Source organism: Leopardus geoffroyi, chromosome X (genome assembly GCF_018350155.1).
Source record: "Leopardus geoffroyi isolate Oge1 chromosome X, O.geoffroyi_Oge1_pat1.0, whole genome shotgun sequence".
In the NCBI taxonomy this organism is placed as follows: domain Eukaryota; kingdom Metazoa; phylum Chordata; class Mammalia; order Carnivora; family Felidae; genus Leopardus; species Leopardus geoffroyi.
Window position 1 is genome coordinate 97,821,258 of NC_059343.1, and position 21,263 is coordinate 97,842,520.

Sequence of the window (21,263 nt, forward strand, 5' to 3'; positions counted from 1 at the left end):
CCTTTATTGTTCATCTTTGTATTCACTACGAATAATGAGGATTTAACAGTATTTTATTAAATTGGGAATATGGCTTATAAAGATTTTTTTATTAAAAGTGATAAAAACAATATTTTGGTGTCTAACGAGTCAACGCTTCATTTATTTTGAAAATGTATTTTCTCAGAGCACCTGGCTGGCTCAGTCAGTAGAGCCTGCAACTCTTGATCTCAGGGTCGAGAGTTCGAGCCCCACATTAGGCATGGAGCCTATTTTTAAAAAATGTGTTTTTTCAGAATGTTACATTCTACAACTATTAATTAGGTGTTACTATGTCATTATTTCTGATTGATGTTTTGTGTGTGTGTGTGTGTGTGTGTGTGTGTGTGTGTGTGTGTATACATATGCCTTTTTATAATTATGTTGTTTTTAGGACGTGTGTCTCCATCACCTTCTCAGGAAAGTCTGAATTCATCAAAGTCTGATACAGATACAGGGGTATGTTCTTTAATAGTTACTAATATAATTTGATTTGTTTCCCATGAAGTACCTTATCGTCTATTAGAAATTGTAGTTCATGAAAGCACTTAATTTAAAATTAAGATATGTTAGAAACAAAAGTTTTTTCTATTAGAATTAGTAAATGAAAATTTGTGATATTTAAAAATTGTCATACAGTGAATGATACTACTCAAGCTACCAAACTACCAATGTTAAGTTAAATAAAACAAAATCCCCTCCCCTCAAATCCATGTTAGAATTTAAAAAAATAATGGATACTGAGTAAGGGGTGATTAAGGAAAGAAAAAAGATACTAAACTATTTAGATTTTTCTACCTTTTTGGTTTAATAAATGCTTTATCACACTTTCAGGTACTTTAAAGTATCTTGATTTTCATTTGGTCTCAGAGCTGGAAGGTCAAATATAACCAATTTTAAACCTAAAAAGCAGAATGGAAGGATTATTATTCTGAGCTCTTCCCTGTGCTTCGTGTGTATTGATCTACACAGGAATGATAGAAACAAAGAACCTAAAATGTCCACCTGCTCAGCAGTATTTTCCTGGGGTTTCATTGGCTCTGTAGTGTTTGACACTATTCCCCACTCTAAACTTACTCTTCTCAGCTTTCTATGGTTCTGTTTTCCCTCGTTCTCTTCCTATATGCATGCTGTCTCTTCCTCTTCCTCCCACTTAAATGTTGCTGTTTCTCAGGGTTGTGTCCTTGGCCATCCTCATTTGACATATTCATTCATTGCCTCCAGTCCTGAACTGGCTTTACCTTCATAATTCCTGTTTCCTTTTCATAGCTGTATGGTTTTTAAACAAGGATGAGATCTTATTGGGCATGCTGCCCTTTTCACATAACAATATATAGAGAATCTTGGGGCGCCTGGGTGGCTCAGTCGGTTAAGCGTCCGACTTCGGCTCAGGTCATGATCTCACGTTGTGAGTTCAAGCCCTGCATCAGGCTCTGTGCTGACAGCTCAGAGCCTGGAGCCTGCTTGGGATTCTGTGTCTCCCTCTCTCTCTGTTCCTCCCCTGCTCGCACTCGGTCTCTCTCTCTCTCAAAAATAAAGATTAAAAAAAAAACACAATATATAGAGAATCTCTCCATCAGCATATTCACCCCGCACATCAATGAATAGGTCTCAAACTGAACTCCCTCAACAAATGTTCTTTGACTGCTTGTTATGTGTGCCAGATACTGCTAGATTCTGCAAATCCAGTGAGACCTAGTCTTTGGCCTCAAGGGCTATGCCGACTAATGAAATAGTATATACCCACAGTTCTAGTATTGGATGGGAATACTCTTCAGAGGGTACCACACAAGTATAGGAGGTATCCTTATGAATCAGCGCGTGAGGAAAAGCTTTCTGGAGGCTTTGTGAGTGAGCCAGGAGTTAACTGTGTGAGAGAAGGAAGGAAGGGGTTCATCACAGTGAATAGCGAGTGCCAAGGCCTGGAGGCCACAACAGCATGGCACGTGAATGGTGCTACCACAAGTTCCAAGCGGCTACAGCAGAGTGGGCCTGTGTGAGAGTTGGAGGAGAGGCGGGCAGGGTTAGGATTTTACATGACCTTTTGTGTGTTAAGACATTTGGACTTTGTCCTGCAGGCTGCTGGGGGAACAGGGGTTTGAAGGATTTCGATCAGGAGCTTAATTAAAATGTTCAGATTTTTGCGGCACCTGGGTGGCTCGGTCAGTTAAGCATCTGACTTCGGCTCAGGTCAAGATCTCACAACTCATGAGTTCAAGCCCCACATCGGGCTCTGTGCTGACAGCTCAGAACCTGGAGCCTGCTTCACATTCCGTGTCTCCCCTCTGTCTGCCCCTCCCCCGTGCTCGCTCGCTCGCTCTCTGTCTCTCAAAAATAAACACTGAAAAATTTTTTTTTAATGTTCACATTTTTGTTTCAGAAAGAGCATTCTGGTAGCGCTGGAAAGGATTGATTAGATCGGGGCTCCAGGCTAGAGACAGGGAGACCACCTAAGAGGTTACCAACCCAGGAGAGAAACAGTACTTCGATTATGAAGCAGTGGGTCTAGAAACCATAAAGATGAGCTGAATTTGAGAGATGTGAAAGAAGTCGGACCTCTGGCACTAGGTGACCGACTAGGTGGGGAGGCAGATGGTAGCCGAGGATGAGTGTCAGCTGTCTGGATTGGATAACTGGCTAGGTGTTGAATGGTCACTTATGGAAATATTTGTATTACCTACCCACAACCCTGCCTCTCTCTTTTGAGCCGCCTTTTTTTTTTTTCAGTTTTTCATCTTTTTTTTTTCTTTTTAAGTTTATTTATTTATTTTTGAGAGAGAGAGAGCAAGCAGGGGAGGGACAGAGAGAAAGAATCCCAAGCAGGCTCTGCACTGTCAGCTTTGAGCCCAACATGGGGCTCGAACCCACGAACTGTGAGATCATGACCTGAGTCAAAATCAGACAGTTAACCAACTGAGCCACGCAGGTGCCCTTTGTGAGCCTTCTTTAATGGCATTACCATCCATAAGTTCCTTTTCTAACTCAGTCAGAAAATACTCCATTACTTATTTTTTTCCTTACCCACATATGAAATTAGTTATAAATTTCTATCCACTCTTCCTCCACCTACAAATGCCCATGGAATCCGTCCCCTCGTTCCCTGTTGTCACTCACGTTATCTAGGTCCTGAATACCCATTTAAATGTTTGCTGTAGCCTCCTAATTGCTTTTCTGGTCTGTACCCAGTTCATTTTCTCTGCTGTCCCCAGCTTTTTGTCAGAATAATAGATCTGATGCCATTTTGTGGTTTAAAATCTTCCAGTGGCTCCTTGTCACCTGCAGGATAAGGTCCTTCCTGATCTTGCCGCATCTTACCTTTTTAACTCCGCTCTAATTCCCTGGTGCCTATGTATCCATACCGAACGTAGGTCTGTCCTTACCCTACGGTATCTATCACTCCCGTGCCTTCGTCTTTGGTGTCTGCTTTGCCGGCAGCGCCCTCCCTGCCCCCTTTCCTCATGGGGCTGAGCCCGGCTCATCCTTCGGGATTCAGTTCAAACACACACACACACACACACACACACACACACACACACACACACAAGGATTCAGTTCAAATCTCTTATCTTCTTCTCTTATTATCTTCCTTGAATCAAGCAGGCAAAATTGTCCCTGATTTGTGTTCTGACAGAACATTACAGGTCCTTTGACACTGTTATTACTTACCAGTTTGTCTCACTGGTTAGACTCTAGGCTGATTTAAGGCAAAAAAGTGTACTTCCCAGATTTTAGTGTCCTTGGAACCTGACCTGGTGCCTTACTGTGGTGGGCCCGAATCGGTGTTGGATTCCTGCTTCTGTGCTTCGTTCCTGTCCTCCTTTGTCTGGATGCCTGCGGTGCTCCCTTCTTTCTATTCAAAGCTTGCCCAGTCTTCAAGGCCTACTTCCTTCATGAAGCTTTCCCTGACTAATGTAGCGGTACAAATTTAACCACTTTGCTTTAGGGAAAAGGGTTTGCTTTTATTAGTTTAATTCCCCATAAGGTTTCCAGACATCGACGACCACTAAAAACAGGAACTATTTGCACCATCTTGTGTTATGCTTATTTCAACAACCCTACTGACAGACTTCCTTAACTATGTCCATCCACCGCACCCCATCCCCCAAAAGACCTAAGTAACTCCCAATCTTGTTTGAAAACAGTCCTTTTAAATAAGGAGTGTAGTATTTCTTTGACACCAAAGTAGTGACCCCTGGAGTACTGTGCTTTTTTCCTGTGGTAGTGGAGTAGCATTTGTATCTGTTGTCTTCAGGAAAAGATTGGTGCTCCTTCACTTTGGTCATTCTATTTGGAGACCGTTAGAAGGATCCTCTACTTCATATGCCTTTGGAGTGTGGTACCTGCTATTATCTTTGAACCTAGCGTTAGCTGCAGTGAGGGGCAGTATACACGGTGTAGCTTATTCATTTATTTATTTTCCTGATGTGTGTGTTCTTTCCTCTTTTCTCATGATAGTGATATATTTATTTTTCCACCTGCATCCTCATTTTCGTTAGCATTCATGTAAAATAGAATACCTAAAAGTACCTATTGTACAGTTGGGCATACAGACCAGCACACCCAAGATCACGGACCTGCTCATTGGTCATGCCATGCCTAGAATTCTGCCTCTTATGCTCTCCATTCCTGTTGGTTTTCAAAAGTAGCTCAGCTGAAGTAAGGAAGAAAGGAAGAAGGCATGCCTCGTTTGCTCCATTATGCTAGAGATTTTGTACAATTTCTCCTTGACACTAGGTGTTGTAACTATGCAGTTTACCTAGAAATTGGTGCTTTTCTTGGGTTAAATCTATGTTTGGTGTGCTTGATTAGTGGAACATTAGTATGGGTGTTCTAGCATTTAACTGCTGCTTTGAATTTTTCAGAGATTGTAGGGGAGGAAAAAATTCGCTCTACTCTCTGAGGTTCTGCAGCCAGGATTTTGCAGCTAGGATCTGTGAATAACCTGACAAAAGACAGATTCGTAGGAGAAACAGTTTATTATACATGCATATGGAGGCCCTCATAGAAGAATAGTGAATACCTAAAGAAGCAATTAGACCCAGGGGCTCATACATCATTTTGACAAAAGCAGTAAGTTTGTGGAGAAGTGACAACACAAAGGAGGTGAGGGGTTGGGCTTTAGGTATAGTAAATTGTGACCAGGTAAAAATCTTGGGGGAAACTAATGGAAGATGAAGATTATTTAGTACTGTCTCCAGAGGTAAGCTTTATTCTCCCATTCCTGGCAAAGAAGAGGTGAAGGGGAGATACCTTCACAAAGAGAATTTCATGCTCTGCTTTCAGGTAGAAGCGGGGAGAGCAGATACCTTTTCTTGTGTCTGTTTCTTTTCAGTTGCCTTCAGCTCAAAATAATCTTTATGCAAAGGGAATATTTGAGGTCACACAATCTGATCTCCTTCAAGATTATTTGGACATAAAACTTGGATTAAGGGGGGGGTGAGAGGTAATTTTTGTGAAATTGTACATGTATAGCATTTTATTAAAAATATGCATTGGTTTAGCTTTGGTTCAGTCAACAACAATTATTACCTTTCTACAGTGTGTTAGGCACTGAAAATATAAAGGAGCCATGGACAGTTCCTGTCAAGGAGCTCTGTGTGGCAAAAAACCGGTATCAGTGGTGATAATATATGTCCAAAGCAGAATTAAGTATCATTTTCCCTAGATAGCCCCTCCTTTGATAGTGTACTTGATGTCAGTTAATTAACACCCGTATCTTCCCCGAGTTAGAAACTGTGTTCACTGTTTAGTCTTCTCTCCCTTCAACGTTTGCTCATTCATCAAATCCCGCCCACTTGATCTCAGAAATGTCTTTGGAATCTGGCCATTCCTTTCATTTCCACTGTTATAATCTGGGCCTTTATCTCTTACTTGGACCATGATAGTTATTCTCCCAGATTCCAGTCTTTCATCCTCATTGCTAACAGAATTACTTTCCTATAAAACACATCTGATCATGTTCCTTTCCTGTTTAAGTACTGCTTTTAGTTCTCTCTTTTTTTCCTACAGATTTAAGTCCAAATTCCTTAGCTTGGCTCAGTCTTTCAGAGATCAGCCTGACCTCAGCTGTCATTGTTATTTTTCACCCTTCCCTCTCGCAAACCTTATGTTCTGAACTCACTCGGTTGTGCATTGTTGCCCCAACAAAAATGTCAAACCCTTTGTTGATTGCGTATATTTACTATTCGCCTTTGCCTGGCCAATTCGTTTAAGAGTGAAGGATCCTCACTTGAGCATTTCTTGCTTTGCCCAGTGCATAATTATTCATAGACTCCCTCACTGTCCTCATGATACTTTGCTCATATTTCTTTTAAAGGCACTCACTATATAATACATCAATTTATGTAACAACAGCTAACATTTTATGAGCCCTTATTCTGTGCCATGTACTTTGCTAAGTGCAGTTGATATCTTATCTCGTTTAACCTCACAATAGCCCTGGTACTGTTGTGAGGTACTGTTAAGAGTCCTGTTTTACAGATGAGGAAGGCTGAGGGATGTTAAGCAACTCACTGGTTTCACACAGTTGGTATATCGCGTCAGAATTAGAACCCATCTCTGACCTGTCTTGGGAAAAACTTATGCTGTTAACCATTATGCTCCACTGATTGTCATTGTAAGGTCTAGCACTGTGTCTTCATTTAGTCCACAAATATTTATTGAGAGCTTACTATGTATTAATCAGTGTTGTAGGAAATCGAGGATATATAGTAGTGAGCAAAAGAGACAAAAATATCTTTTGTGAAGCTTAAATTTTAGTGGTGGGAGACAGAGAAACAAAATACATAGTTTTGTGATTATTAGAAAGTGGTAAGTTTCATAGATGAAAATAAAGCAGATAAAGTGAGGTAACAGGGAATAAATAAGGTGGGTGAGCAAAGCTTCACCCAGAGGTGGTCATTTGAGCAGAATCTGAAAGAAGTGAGGGGGTGATCATGTGGCTGTCTTGCATTCCAGGTAGAGGGAATGAATGGCAAATGAGTTCTGGTGTGTTCCAGAAACAGCATTGTTGGGGGGATGGGGGATGGGTGAAATAGGTGATGGGGATAAAGGAGTGCACTTGTTGTGATGAGCACCGAGTGATGTATGGAACTGTTGAATTATTGTACACCTGAAACTAATATAACACGGTATGTTAACTAACTGGAATTAAAATAAAAACTTAAAAAGCCAAAAAAAAACCCCAAAAAACATCAAGAGCATTGAGGCCTGAGTAGCCAGAGCTAGTGAGCGAGGGGGGAAGGTAGTAGAAAATGAAGTCACAGGGGTGCCTGGGTGGCTCAGTTGGTTGAGCGGCTGACTTCAGCTCAGGTCATGATCTCGAGCTTGCTGAGTTCGAGCCCCGCATCGCACTCTGTGCTGACAGCTCAGAGCCTGGAGTCTGCTTTGGATTCTGTGTCTCCTTCTCTCTCTGCCCCTCCCCAGCTCACATTCTGTCTCTCTATCTCTCTCAAAAATAGACATTAAAAAATGTATTTTTTAATTAAAAGAAAAGAAAAAATGAAGTCACAAGAGGTGTGGAGGGGCAGTCGATTTGCAAGCCAGTGCAAAGACTGTGCCTTTTACTCTGAGAAAGATGGAAGCCAGTGAAGGGTCTTTGAACAGAGAATAGGACATAATCTGATATACTGTAAAAGGTTCCTTCTGGCTTTTAAATACTGAGACTAGATTATAAGAAGGTAAGAAGTGTCTTATCTTGTTATCTCAGATAATTAACACAGTTATCTGGTATATAGTCAATGTAATAAATATCAAAAGGCTTACAAGTTTTCACAGCAGTTCAGCTTTAAAATGACATTTTTAGATAACCAGGATATTTGAATATGGATTAGACATTAGATGATACGAATATTTTTTAGGTGTGATAATGGCATGGTAGTTATATTTAAAAGAGCGCTTATGGGGCGCCTGGGTGGCGCAGTCGGTTGAGCGTCCGACTTCAGCCAGGTCACGATCTCGCGGTCCGTGAGTTCGAGCCCCGCGTCAGGCTCTGGGCTGATGGCTCGGAGCCTGGAGCCTGTTTCCGATTCTGTGTCTCCCTCTCTCTCTGCCCCTCCCCCGTTCATGCTCTGTCTCTCTCTGTCCCAAAAATAAATAAACGTTGAAAAAAAAAAAAAAAAAATCTTTTAAAAAAAAAAAAAAAAAAAAAGAGCGCTTATTAGTTGGAAATACATAAAGCCCATGAGCATTTACTGGTAACAACAGTGTTTAGGTCTTGCTTTAAGTGTTTCAGCAAAAATAAACAAAACTTAAAAGTGGGAGAGTGCTAAAACAACATGAGTAAGATACTGATAAATATTAAAGCAGGTGATGTATGTATGGGTTTGTTATACCATTTATTACATTATTCTGTTTCAGTGTATGTTTGAAATGGCCATAATAAAGTTTTATAAATGTTTATATGGAGATATAAATATATGGTGATTTAGAGGGTCTAAATCTCTCTCTAGGTGTAGATATCTATAGAGATATATACATATAGATAAAATACATTTTACTTGGTGATTCTACCATTAATAATTCTACCTTTAAAAACCTATCAGAAAGAAATCACCAGATAGGGGTACGTGGCTGACTTGGTCGGTAGAACATATGACTCTTGATCTGGGAGTTGTGAGTTCAAGCCCCACATTAGGTGTAGAGATTACTTAAAAATAAAATCTTTGGGAAAAAATGCTAAATTATTACTAGTAGTCATCTCTAGGTGGTAGGATTTTAGGTCATTTTTATTTGATTCCTTATACTTCTCTGTATTTATAAAATTTTCTTTAGTAAATAGGCCTGCTTTTATTAAAACAAATAACAGAAGATGCTGTTAAAGTCTCAGGTTTAAACCTTTTGGCCATAATACCTTTTGTATTAAGATAAATAATAAAACGGGGTAAAGGTTTATGTTCCAGGATGTTCACTGAATTGCCGTTTATGCTAGCCAAAAGTTGGAGATGTCTAAATGACCAACAAGTCGGAGCGTGATTAAATTATGGCGCATGCATATGCAGCTAGTAAATGTTTTCAGAGAGTGAAATACCTAGGATGCTCATGGTATAATAAAAAGAAGACAGTGAATCTTGTGCACAGTGATTTCAGTGAATGTTTTTTTACAACGGAAAGATGAAGGCAATCAAAATGTTAGCAGATTGTTGTTTTAATTTTAGTTTCTCTACTTCCCGTGCTTTCTCAGCCGTCTCTATTGGGCATGTATTTACAGTCAAAGAATTTAAGTCATTTGGAAAGACATAAAGAATATAAGGAGAAGAAACGGGACATTTGAGGAGAAAAATAAGATCTGGAATCACTGCTAGAGGAATTCTGCTGAGAAGTTCCTGAAATGGAAGTGATTCTTAAGCAGAATGCTGAATTTTATGCAAGAGGGCAGGCCCGTTGGGTGTTCTGTATTCGAGGCGCGCTCGCTAGGCTGGCAGCACAGTTCGAGGGCGCGGCTGGAGTCCTGCAGGAGTGGGAGTGCCTGGCGGAAGGTCAGGGCATGGGTTGCGGCTGCTCTGCCTGCACAGAGGATAGGAGGAGGTTTTTATTATACACCGTAAAGTTCTAGACACACAGTAGCAGTAGTTTTTATCTGTTCTCATGGCCACCGTCCTAGTTTAAGCCCTCATTGTGTTAGGTACACTTTACCAACGGCCCTTCCTGCCTCCGCTCTTTCTCCATGCCGTCTGTTACCTTCTTGCCCAGCTTCCTCTTTCTGAAGCGCCAGTCACCTCGTGTGATTTTTTTTCTTTTCAGAAACCTGTGCTGGCTCTCCCCATCGCCTTAGAATGTTTGCACTTTTAAGCCGCAAATCCGAGGCTCTTTACAGTCTGTTCCCAGAGTACCTGTCCGCTCTAATCCCACGCCGTGTCTGCACACACTCTTCCTCCGTCCCCGTCATCCCGCCCCCTTCCGTAAATACGCACAGCTTATCGCTAAGAGCCCCGTGTTTTGGCTCAGGCTACATCCTCTACAACATTTGAGGGGCGATCTCTGAACTTATACTTGTATTTCTGCTTTGGTTCTGCTGTTTACAGGTGGCTGTGTGTCCTCTAATATGTTATCCTGACCTCTCTGAGCCTCAGGTGTTTTTCTTAATTTCTTCATCTTCATAATGTTAATATACCTCCTTGACAGAGTCATTAAGATTCATTCAGGTAATGAATACAAAAGCATGTTGTAAACTAAATGCGTGGCACACATGTATGGCATTATTTTCTACCTACCTCTGTCAGGATGCTTTTGACTTCAAATAACAGAAATCCAACTGAAAATGGCTTAAACAATGAGGAAGCAAGTCTGGAGGTAAGGCGGTTCCAGGGTTGGTTAATTGCACAGCTCAGTAATGTCGTCAGGGTTCTGCCATCCTCCTGCTTTGCTCTTGGTCTGCCTTTCTTGGGTCTGTTCCCCTCATGGTGGTAAGATGGCAACTACAGTCTCAGGTGTCACACGGACAGCAGTGTTCAGAGGCAGGAGCGTCCCTTTAGTGTGGCCCTTCTTAAGAGTGAGGACATCTTTCTAGAAACGTCCCCCTATCTTCCCCCTCACTCCCCTCAATAAACTTGCCCTCCTGCCTAATTGACAAAAATGGTAGCACATGCCCATGCCCAAACCAGTCTTCACTGGGAAAGGGAATGAGCTCATCGTGATTAGCTCAGACCAAGCATGATTCACACCCTGGGGCTGGCTCCCACCTCTCCTGAGGGAACAGATGCTCAGAAAAGGACAAGGCAGGGGCTCTGTTAGGGAGGGAAAGATGGTGACAGCACAGTGTCTTCAGGGACAATCCTGTTTCATTAGGACAGGGAGGCGAATAAGCGATCAGTAGGAGGTTCATCGTAAAGGGGAGTTTGTTTTCGGTAGATCGAGATTTCAGTCAGGCAGTATACAGAATGCCGAGAGAACGGATGGGGTGGGACGAGTACGAAGCCTTTGTTTCTCCACTTTTAACATTTGTCTTTGTGTCTAAATAGGTGTGCGGTGGAGCCGACGAAGACCCTGATGATAAAAATGCACCATTTCGGCAGCGACCGTTTTGCAAATACAAAGGACACACTGCTGATCTCCTTGATCTTTCATGGTCCAAAGTAAGAAATTCTTAGTCGAAGTGTGTATGAATTCTATGTAACTATGACTTTAGGATAAAAACAAATGTTTTATCTGTACGATTGTCACACTGTCGAGTGATTGTATTTACTTCCTGGAAGTTATCGATTAAAAGAGGAGAAACATCAAAAAAAAAAAAAAAAGAAAGAAAGAAACATCAGATTAGGCAAATAAGAAAATGTTTATATTAACAGTTTCTGTCTGGATCTGTCTACATACTTGTACTTTTTGCTTCTTTTACAAAGTAATTTTGCAAAGTATTCTCTGCAAAACGGATACGACTTTCGACTTTCGCTGCAAAGGTGAAGTCCGATTTATCTAATCAGGACTGCTTTGGCTAATCTGCTATATTTGTTAAATCATTAAGTTTGCCAATATATGAATCTTTGATAAGTCTTCGTTTTATGTTTTCTTTTTTCCTTAGAGCAAAATTATTTCAGAAGTAAAGGGCCTATTTTGCCACGGAACAAATATCTGAGCAGTTTTGCAAAAATTTAAAGATACTTCAAATTTTATTGAACATGTTTAAAGCATGAAACAGTGTTTTGAATTTTTGCGTAATACCTTACCCTTCCTTCGTATTAAAATTTGTCAGTAATCAGGATCTAAAATATATTTAGAATGGGGGGGAGAGTAATATTGAAAAGCCTTAAACTGAGAAAAGTCAACGAAGTAAACGGAATACTATTAGAGATACCAGTGTTGCCCATATATTTTCACTGTGTCAGGAGAACCTCACGTACCACAAAGTTACTGCTGGTTTCCTTAGGCGAGTCAGGCTTTCTCAGAGCTCCAGCTTTGAATCACTCCATTTCTGAATTGCTACTCCTGCCATACTTGTTTACATGTTCTGGAAGCTTTTCAAAAACCATCTGTCATAATGTCTTTCTCTAACTCGGAAGAAGCTTAGACCTCACCTGGTAGTCTGATTTTAAACTGAGCCCTGATTGTGTCTTTATACTCCTCCCCAACCCTGTGTGAAATCTGAGTTGTCAGAGATGGAAATCTAAAGTGTCCTTAATCTGATAATCATATTCATCTGGGATAAGAAGTACAAAGCACATAATTGGGAACCTTGCACTCCTTTTATTTTCTTAAAGCAACCCAATATTTTGTACGGGTGTAATGCTGACTGGAAGAAATTAGATCTCCATTGACCACTTATCCGTCAGGGTTCTCCAGAGTCACATATCCAAGAGAACATATATGCATAAGGAGATTTATTTTAGGGAATTGGATCGCTCAGTTGTGGGTGTAGCCAAGTTGAAATCTGTAGGGCAGTCTGGCAGGCTAGAAATTCAGCAGGAGTCACTCTGGGATCATAAGGCAGAATTTCTTCTCCAGGAAACTTTTTTGTTCTTAAGGCCTTCATCTGTCTGTCTGGATGTTCTTCTCTTTAACTTTCTTTTTTACCTGTTTACTCATGCACATTTCTAGGTATTATTTACAACAGAATTGTAAGACATTCCAGAGTAGGGACAGATTTTATTTTACTGTTGTTTCTCTTCAGGATCTAGTGTAATCAGTATTTATAGTGGGTTTTCTACGTGTTGAAGACTTACTTTGTGCCAGGTAATGAGAATTACCTTGTTAATTCTTACAGTAACCTGTGAGGTAGATGGTATTTCATTTTGCTTAAAAAAATTTTTTTTCACGTTTATTTTTGAGAGAGAGAGAGAGAGAGAGAGAGAGAGACAGAGTGTGAGTGAGGGAGGGGCAGAAAGAGGGAGACACAGAATCCGAAGCAGGCTCCAAGCTCTGAGCTATCAGCACAGAGCCCGACGCAGGGCTCGAACTCACGGACTGTGAGATCATGACCTGAGCTGAAGTCAGACGCTTAACTGACTGAGCCACCCAGGTGCCCCTATGGTACTTCATTTTGTGGTTGAGGAGGCTGGGTCTCTGACCCATCTGACACCACAAAACTAGTTATAGGTAGAACTTAGGTTTGAATCTAATTTCTTTGACTTCTGAAGATCATGAAATTCAAGAAAATTATTTAATTTCACTTATTCAATAAGTATTTACTGAACAGAACTTGGCATAGTGAAACACATCTTAGCATGTCTCTAGTGTCTTCACTTTTAGGGATGTTTTCTTATTTCTTTCATATGCTTAAAGCAATGGACTATTGCAAGAATCGAATAAAATCAACTTAATGAGCAAACCATAGATTTAGGGAATTTTTTTTTTAATATTTCATTTATTCTTGAGAGAGAGAGAGACAGAGCACGAGCAGGGGAGGGGCACAATCTGAAGCAGGCTCCAGGCTCCGAGTTGTCAGCACAGAGCCCGACGCAGGGCTCAAACCCAAGAACCGTGAGATCATGATTGAGCCGAAGTCGGACACTTTACCGACTGAGCCACCCAGGTGCCCCAGGGCTTTTTTTTAAAGTTTATTTATTTATTTTGAGAGAGAGAGAGAGAACATGCACGAACAGCAGAGGGGCAGAGAGAGAGGGAGAGAGAGAATCCTAAGCAGGCTCTGCACTGTCAGCATGGAGCTTGATGTGGGACTCGAACTTTTAAGAACCATGAGATCATGACCTGAACCAAAATAGTTAGACGCTTACCTAACTGGCACCCCTCAAAGTTCAATTTTTTTAATTGTACGTTTCATGATCTATTTAAAAACAGGCATACCACACAAAGTGTACACTTTTAAAACTAGCCCCAAATAGCATTTATTTATCATTGCAGTACCTATCTAAATCAGTATTTGCACTTAGTCTTCTTACATTCAGAGATTAAAGATTGCTTATTACTTTTAGTAGATGACAAAGCATCTTGTGGCTTTTTGTTTAAACATGTGTTCTACTTAAGCACTCTGCAGAAGGGTGTAGTGGTTAGAGTCTGGACCTAAGGGCAGACTACGTAGGTTTAAATCTCAGTTTTGCCACCAATGAGCTATGTAGTCTTCGACAAATTATTTAGCATCTGTGCCTCAGTGTTCTCATTTGTAAAAGGGGATAATCATATACCTACCTCATAATATAGTGTTAAGAACAGTCTTTAGCACATTGCAAGTATTCAATAAATGTCATCATTACTTTGGTTTGTTTAGCACCTTTAGGCATACCAAAGAATAGTGTCTCATTTGGGTTTCCTCGTTCAGTATAACTCATAGTTCTCTCCTTAAATAGATTATGTTGAAAAGTTAAAGAATTTCTGCCAGCTGAAGCATTTGATAGATAAATGTTTGGTTCCTGGGTGATGGGGCCATCACAGTGCCTAAAGCAGTTACACTACCCTCTTTTACCTTTGAAAATTCTATGATCTATTCTGAGACGTTTGACGATTTCTCTTCTCTCATTTTCTTGCCTGTGGTGTGACAGGTGCACAGTAATTTTTCATTTGCATGCTGCATTATAGGGTAATCTTTTTGAAGGCATTTTTTTTAAAATTTTTTTTAACGTTTATTTATTTTTGAGACAGAGAGAGACAGAGCATGAACAGGGGAGGGTCAGAGAGAGGGAGACACAGAACCTGAAACAGGCTCCAGGCTCTGAGCTGTCAGCACAGAGCCTGACGCGGGGCTCGAACTCACAGACCGTGAGATCATGACCTGAGCCGAAGTCGGACGCTTAACCGACCGAGCCACCCAGGCGCCCCTTGAAGGCATTTTAAGTAACAATTAGGGAATTCTGGGGAGTTAAAATTCGCCAGCGTTGCCAATGTCAGGGTAACTGAACTGAAGTGACAATCAAATGAATAGATGCCTTGTATTCATAGCTACGTTTCTGTATATGCGGACTATAATAAGTAAGATACACCTTAGTCCTCTCTTAGTGCCTAGCAGGTTTTTTTTGACCTAGATCATAAGATTCTAATTTCAGAACAGGTAATACAGAAAAGTCTTAGAATCGAAAGAATACGGTATTTAACTGGGAAAAAATGGGATCTTCCAAATGAAATGGGTAATCTTTTTGTTCTTTCTGATGCTAGATATAGCAATAACAAAACTATTGAGATACATAAAACCAAAAGCTTGCTTTTATTATTGTGTACGTAGTATTTTTTCATAGGGTGATAAAATGATCAATGTCAATTTCTCAATAGAACTACTTCCTGCTTTCTTCTTCGATGGATAAAACAGTCAGGTTATGGCACATTTCCAGAAGAGAATGCCTTTGCTGTTTTCAACATATAGATTTTGTCACTGCCATAGCTTTCCATCCAAGAGTAAGTAATTGTTTATGTATTTTTTTTTTTTGTTGTACTATAAGGAAGGTGAGGGAACCTGGCTTCTCTGGAGGACAGTTGGACTACAGGAAAAAAAAATTATTAATAGCCGCATAGTTAAGGACAACTTAATTTAGTGTTTCATTTTGTTTAGAAAGGAAATATTTTGTTAATCTGTATTAGAAGAACTGGAAGTGTTATGGTCCAACTATAAGAATGAAAAGTCATCCCAAATCTTTAATAAGACATGCAGGGTATAAATAAAGAACTAAAGTATCCTATTAAAGGTGAGAGAGATTAGAGACGGAGGAAGAAGAGGAGACAGCAGGTGAATAAATGAGAGGGAAGCATATAGGCAAGAATAGTGGGAGGGGTAGGGTGGGAAGAGACAAAGAGGAAAAGGTTGAAAGAGGCAAAGACCAAAATTCATTATAAGATATACTGAATTCCTGTGTAATGTCTGGAAATACAGTGTGTGTGTGTTTGCAGGAGGGGTTTATGTGTTTTTTTGTTTTGTTTTTTATTTTTTTAGTAAGCTCTACGCCCAATGTGGGGCTTGAACTCACCACCCTGAGATCAAGAGTCACATTACTCTACCGACTGAGCCAGCCAGGCTCCCTGGAAATATTGTTAATCTTTTTTTAAATTAATTTATTTTTAAATTTCTTTTTTTAACATTTATTTATTTTTGAGAGACAGAGCAGGAGCAGGGGAGGGGCAGAGAGAGAGGGAGACACAGACACTGAAGCAGGCTCCAGGCTCTGAGCCATCAGCACAGAGCCCAGTGTGGGGCTTGGACTCACAAACCATGAGACCGTGACCTGAGCCGAAGTCGGACGCTCAACCGACTGAGCCGCCCAGGCGCCCCTGGAAATACTATTAATCTTGAGATCCATCCTTATTCATTTTCAGTGTAGAAAATCCCTATCTTTCCCTGAAAAGGAAGTATTTCGTACGATTTCAACCAAAGGAGGAAAATTCATCATGGAATTGCTGACCTATCTTATGTTTTTGTAGGATAGAGCCACCAAATGAGTAAGGCTTTAATTACGTTTTGCTCTTTGCAACTAGAAGCACAAGAGGAGTCCTGTGTGGTGTCACTCCACTAGCTAGATCGAACTAAATGGAGGCCTTGAGCTGACCTGACTTGCCCTCCCCTTCGTGGATGTGTGAATCAACATTTCTATTCGCGTCCTCATCTCTGTATGTTTAACATCCGTTGTCATTTTAATGCAACGTTTCGGTTATATTCACATTTCTTCCCCTTTTTTCCCAGATTAGGAGAGGACTTTTTTTCTTTCTCAGTATAATTTCCCTCCCTGGGCAGGTTTATGATATGGAGGCAGTAATAATTTTGAACCCTTAGAAGACTTTGGTTAAGACCTTTGGCAAATTAAAAATATTTCATCTGTGTTGATACCTTATCCGTTTTGACCATCAAGCTTTTTGAGGCTTCTTTCAGAATAACACCCCCATCCTGTCATCCAAGGGTGCAACAAAAGAATGGCTTTATTCCTGTCCACAACTGTGAGCAAAATCCTTCCCTCACCTCTATTTTAACTATAATGTGTCAGGATGGAAAGAGAGAGGTATTGGGTGGTGATGGTTATCTATGTAGTACTTTTTATTAAGGTTCCTCTCTAGCCAGTAGTGTTTCTGTTCTTTTATTTGGTTTCTATTTTGGAAACTAAAAAGCCCTAATTCTAAAAATCTACAGATCTGAAGGATTTTTAAGAGGGGCTAGGGAAGGATGGTGTGGTGTTGACATTTTCTTAGGAAATGTGACTCTCTTATGTAATGTTACCTGGAAGGAGGGTAGCAGAATTACAAAAAAAATAGTAAAATGAAGATAACACATGCACACACATGTACACACACACAAACACACACACACACACACATATGCATGTATGTAAATAAAATTCTGAATTATAAGACCAAGATGAAGTGTTTTTACTCGTTCTGCTCTTCTACTGGTAGATATTGAGCAGAGCCTACTCTACCATAGCCATAAAGGTGTCCAATCTGCGTAGATTGTTCTTGACAGGCCCTGGGGTGGGTAAGAATAATAGCCTTGAGCAGAGAAGGGAATGTTTCTTGTTTTGGCATCCCAATTATTTTACTCTTAATTCTTATGTTATCAAAAATTAGACCAGTTTAGTTTAGTGGTAGGCCTGGTTTAGTTTAGAGCAGGGTTTCTCACCCTCGGCACTGTTGACATTTTGAGCTGGATAATTCTTTGTTGTAGAGGGAAGAAAGTCCTGTGCATCGCAGAATGTTTAACCTCTACCCAGTAGATGCCAGTAGCCCCCCACCCCCAAGCTGTGACAATCAGAAATGTCTCCAGACATTGCTTGTTGTCCCCTGTGGAGCCAAAGTGCCCCCTGTTGAGAACCCCTGCTTTGAGACTGAGAATTTGAATACTGAAGTGATTTCCTACTGACACCCTGTCAAAGTTCCCACATAAATAACTGGTTCTGTGGGCTAACCGGCATTACTCTTCTATCCAAGTATTTACATGTATCCCAGAGGGAGGAGGAGGATGTGAACAAACGTATCATTACAGGATAGTTTTTACCCAGGCCTGCTCCTTGAAGTCCCTACCTGACTCCCTCCCAACCACCACCCCCCACCAGGAAAGTCCCTGGTTAAATAAATTGGAGAATACTACATACTTTATCCCTCCTTTGGAGACTGAGAACGCATGTTAACTGAGAATCCTCTTTAACTTTCTGGAACCCAGAATGTCTCAAACTTACTTGAACCATTCTCCTACACAATATACACTCTAAACACATTATCCATTAACATCCATACCTTGGGAAAAGCAGTTTGAGGATATAATAAAGCAATTAGAAAGTCCTATTTCCAAAGCGAATACTGAAGTTTCTAATTGTTTTTTTTTTTTTTAATTTTTTAATGTCTATTCATTTTGACAGAGAGAGTGAGACAGAGTGTGAGCAGGGGAAGGGCAGAGAGAGAGGGAGACACAGAATCCGAAGCAGGCTCCAGGCTCTGAGCTGGCAGCACAGAGCCCGATGTGGGGCTCCAACTCACGAACCACGAGATCACGACCCAAGCTGAAGTTGGACGCTTAACCGCCTGAGCCACCCAGGCGCCCCTCTAATTGTTATTCTTAGTGAATAAAATAATGTTTGCTTGAGGGCGCCTGGCTGTCTCAGTCGGTGGACTGTATGACTTTTTTTTTTTTTTTTTAATTTTAGAAAAAAAGCAGGGGGGAGAGAGAGAGAGAGAGAGAGAGAGAGAAGCAGGTTCCATGCTGAGCCCAATCCCACAATCCTAGGATCGTGACCTGAGCTGATATCAAGAGTTGGATGCTCAACCGAGCCCTCTTTTTTTTTTTTTTTTTTTTAAGTTTATTTATTTTGAGAGAGAGAGAGCATGCCTGAGCAGGGGAGAGGCAGAGAGACAGAGAGGGAGAGAATCCCAAGCAGGCTCCACACCGTCAGCGCAGAACCCATTGCAGGGCCCGAACCCACAAACTGTGAGATCATGACCTGAGCCGAAATCAAGAGTCAGACGCTCAACCAAATGAGCCACCTGGGTGCCCCTCAACCAACCGAGCCCTCTTGATCTCCTCAGGGTTTGAATTCAGGCTCTACGTTGAGTGAGATTACTTAAAAATCTTAAAAATCTTTAAAAAATAATAATAATGCTTGAAGAATAATATTTTTTCAATGGGATCTACATTTTTTTTTAATAATTTTTTTTAATGTTTATTTATTTTTGAGAGAGAGAGACAGCACAAGCAGGGGAGGGGCAGAGAGAGAGGGGGGACAGAAGGTCCAAAGCAGGCTCTGTGCAGGCAATGGAGAGCCCAACGCGAGGCTTGAACTTAGGAGCCATGAGATCATGACCTGAGACGAAGTCAGACACTCAACCGACTGAGTCACCCAGGCGCCTCAGGATCTACATATTTTCAACATTATTTCCTAATAGGCTTTATGTTTTGATTCACTAATGAATTTTTCTTGATCTGGTAAAACGAAAGCTTTTTCTTTTGCCACCTTTTTAGGATGACAGGTATTTTCTGAGTGGGTCATTGGATGGAAAGCTCCGCCTTTGGAACATACCTGACAAAAAAGTGGCTTTGTGGAATGAAGTAGACGGTCAAACAAAATTGATCACAGCTGCGAATTTCTGTCAGAATGGCAAATACGCAGTAATTGGGACATATGATGGCAGATGTATTTTCTATGATACCGAGGTAAATGATTATCTTGTATAAATTACATAATGGAATACTTAGTGGTTTTATATAAACTTGGTGTATCCTCTCTGGGCTTTATAAATTGGGGCAAATAATACCGTGTCTGTCTACAAGTTGGATCAGATGATCTTTGAGGTTCCTTCTTATTCTCATGTTTTAAATTTGTGATTTCTTTTTAGCATTTGAAGTACCACACACAAATACATGTCCGATCTACCAGAGGACGCAACAAAGTTGGAAGAAAAATTACTGGCATTGAACCTTTACCCGGAGAAAATAAGGTAATAAGTATTCAAAACCATCTCTCTTCACACTATATATAGACTCCTGAAAACTCTTACTAACTTGGCTTAAGAATATATTTTCTCTCATGTGAAAAACAGCATTTTGTAGTTGTGAGGTATATTCTCGCTATATATGTGTACGTAGTACCGTTTTTGGTTATACCTTAACGTAGATTAAAAGATGATATTTTTAACTTTTTCTTTAATTTATTTTTAGATACTGGTAACCTCAAATGACTCCAGAATCAGACTATATGATCTTAGAGATTTGTCACTGTCCATGAAGTATAAGGGTTATGTCAACAGTAGCAGCCAGATCAAAGCAAGTTTCAGGTAAATCGGCAATGAAAAATTCCCAAAAGAGATAGACTATTTCTGCCCTGCTCCCATATTTTCTTTGATCTGTGCCTTATGTTTAGTTTCTTCACACTTTTACAACTGCTGTCTCTTGTTATTATCATTCAGTACTTACCTTATCCACCTGTTTAGTAGATACAGTTAGAATTGCCCCTATTCTGCTGTCAAAGAAACCCAGACTCAGAAAATTAAGTAACTGGTCTAAAGTCACTGGTTAGTGGCAGCGCTAGGATTAGAAGACTCCCAGCTCTGGAATTTGTGCATCTGTACTTTATTATGTAAGCTTTTTAAGAGGAAGTTTATCTGCCACCCACCCATGGTCTTTATCCTTTTAGGTACTGAAGCTAATAAAGCATTTTAACACCCTAAAGTACAGTATCCTGTATTTACGCCTTTGCATGACAGTATTATTTGAACTCTTAATTTGGGGTCTGGAGACTCTCCTGGAAGAACTGCCTCTTCTTCCTTAGAGCCCTCTTTCTTTCAGCCCTTTTCTTCACGGTTCTCCTTTCTTCTTGAATTACCCAGTAATTACCCGGAAATGTAACTGGTAAAGCATTCTCCTCTCTTTCCTGTCTCACGTGGGCGTTTCTCCCAGTGTGGGTTAGCTAGCAGCACAGTTACCTAGAGCTTTAACGAAAATCCTCACGCCTCTGGCCTCCGTGTCAAACCTGCACGTTCGGATCCTCTGGAGTGAGACTAGGAGTCTATATTTCAACAAGCTCTCTCGGGTGTTTGCTTAGGTGTTTTCAAGGAGGAAGCACTCACAGAGGGAAACTTAAAAAAAAAAAAATCCAAACTGAGGTTTTTTTCTTTCTTTCCCAAATCTAGCCATGATTTTAGTTACCTTGTCAGTGGCTCAGAAGATAAGTATGTTTATATCTGGAGTACTTACCATGACCTCAGCAAGTTTACTTCAGTCAGGAGAGACCGTAATGACTTTTGGGAAGGTATTAAAGGTAAGTAAATGCCTACTTTTGTGTGACTTCTTAAGCGAATAAAGTTAAAGTGGAGGTGTACTATGAGTAAATTTGTGTAGGCCTTGTTTCAGAGACAGTTTGGCAGTTATAACCACTTTTGCTTTGTATTCGGCTTTGTTT

At 40.6% G+C, this 21,263-nt stretch overlaps 1 protein-coding gene across 2 annotated transcripts in view; it reads left to right on the plus strand.

The window, feature by feature from the left end:
• Window positions 1-21,263, plus strand: part of WDR44 (WD repeat domain 44) — an 81,708-nt gene that overhangs the window by 55,369 nt on the left and 5,076 nt on the right. For both annotated transcript variants that reach the window (XM_045473099.1, XM_045473100.1), the window contains exons 12-18: window positions 413-477; window positions 10,977-11,090; window positions 15,169-15,291; window positions 19,328-19,519; window positions 19,702-19,803; window positions 20,024-20,139; window positions 20,995-21,122. In XM_045473099.1, the coding sequence (XP_045329055.1) occupies window positions 413-477; window positions 10,977-11,090; window positions 15,169-15,291; window positions 19,328-19,519; window positions 19,702-19,803; window positions 20,024-20,139; window positions 20,995-21,122 (840 nt within the window). The remainder of the gene's footprint in view (window positions 1-412; window positions 478-10,976; window positions 11,091-15,168; window positions 15,292-19,327; window positions 19,520-19,701; window positions 19,804-20,023; window positions 20,140-20,994; window positions 21,123-21,263) is intronic.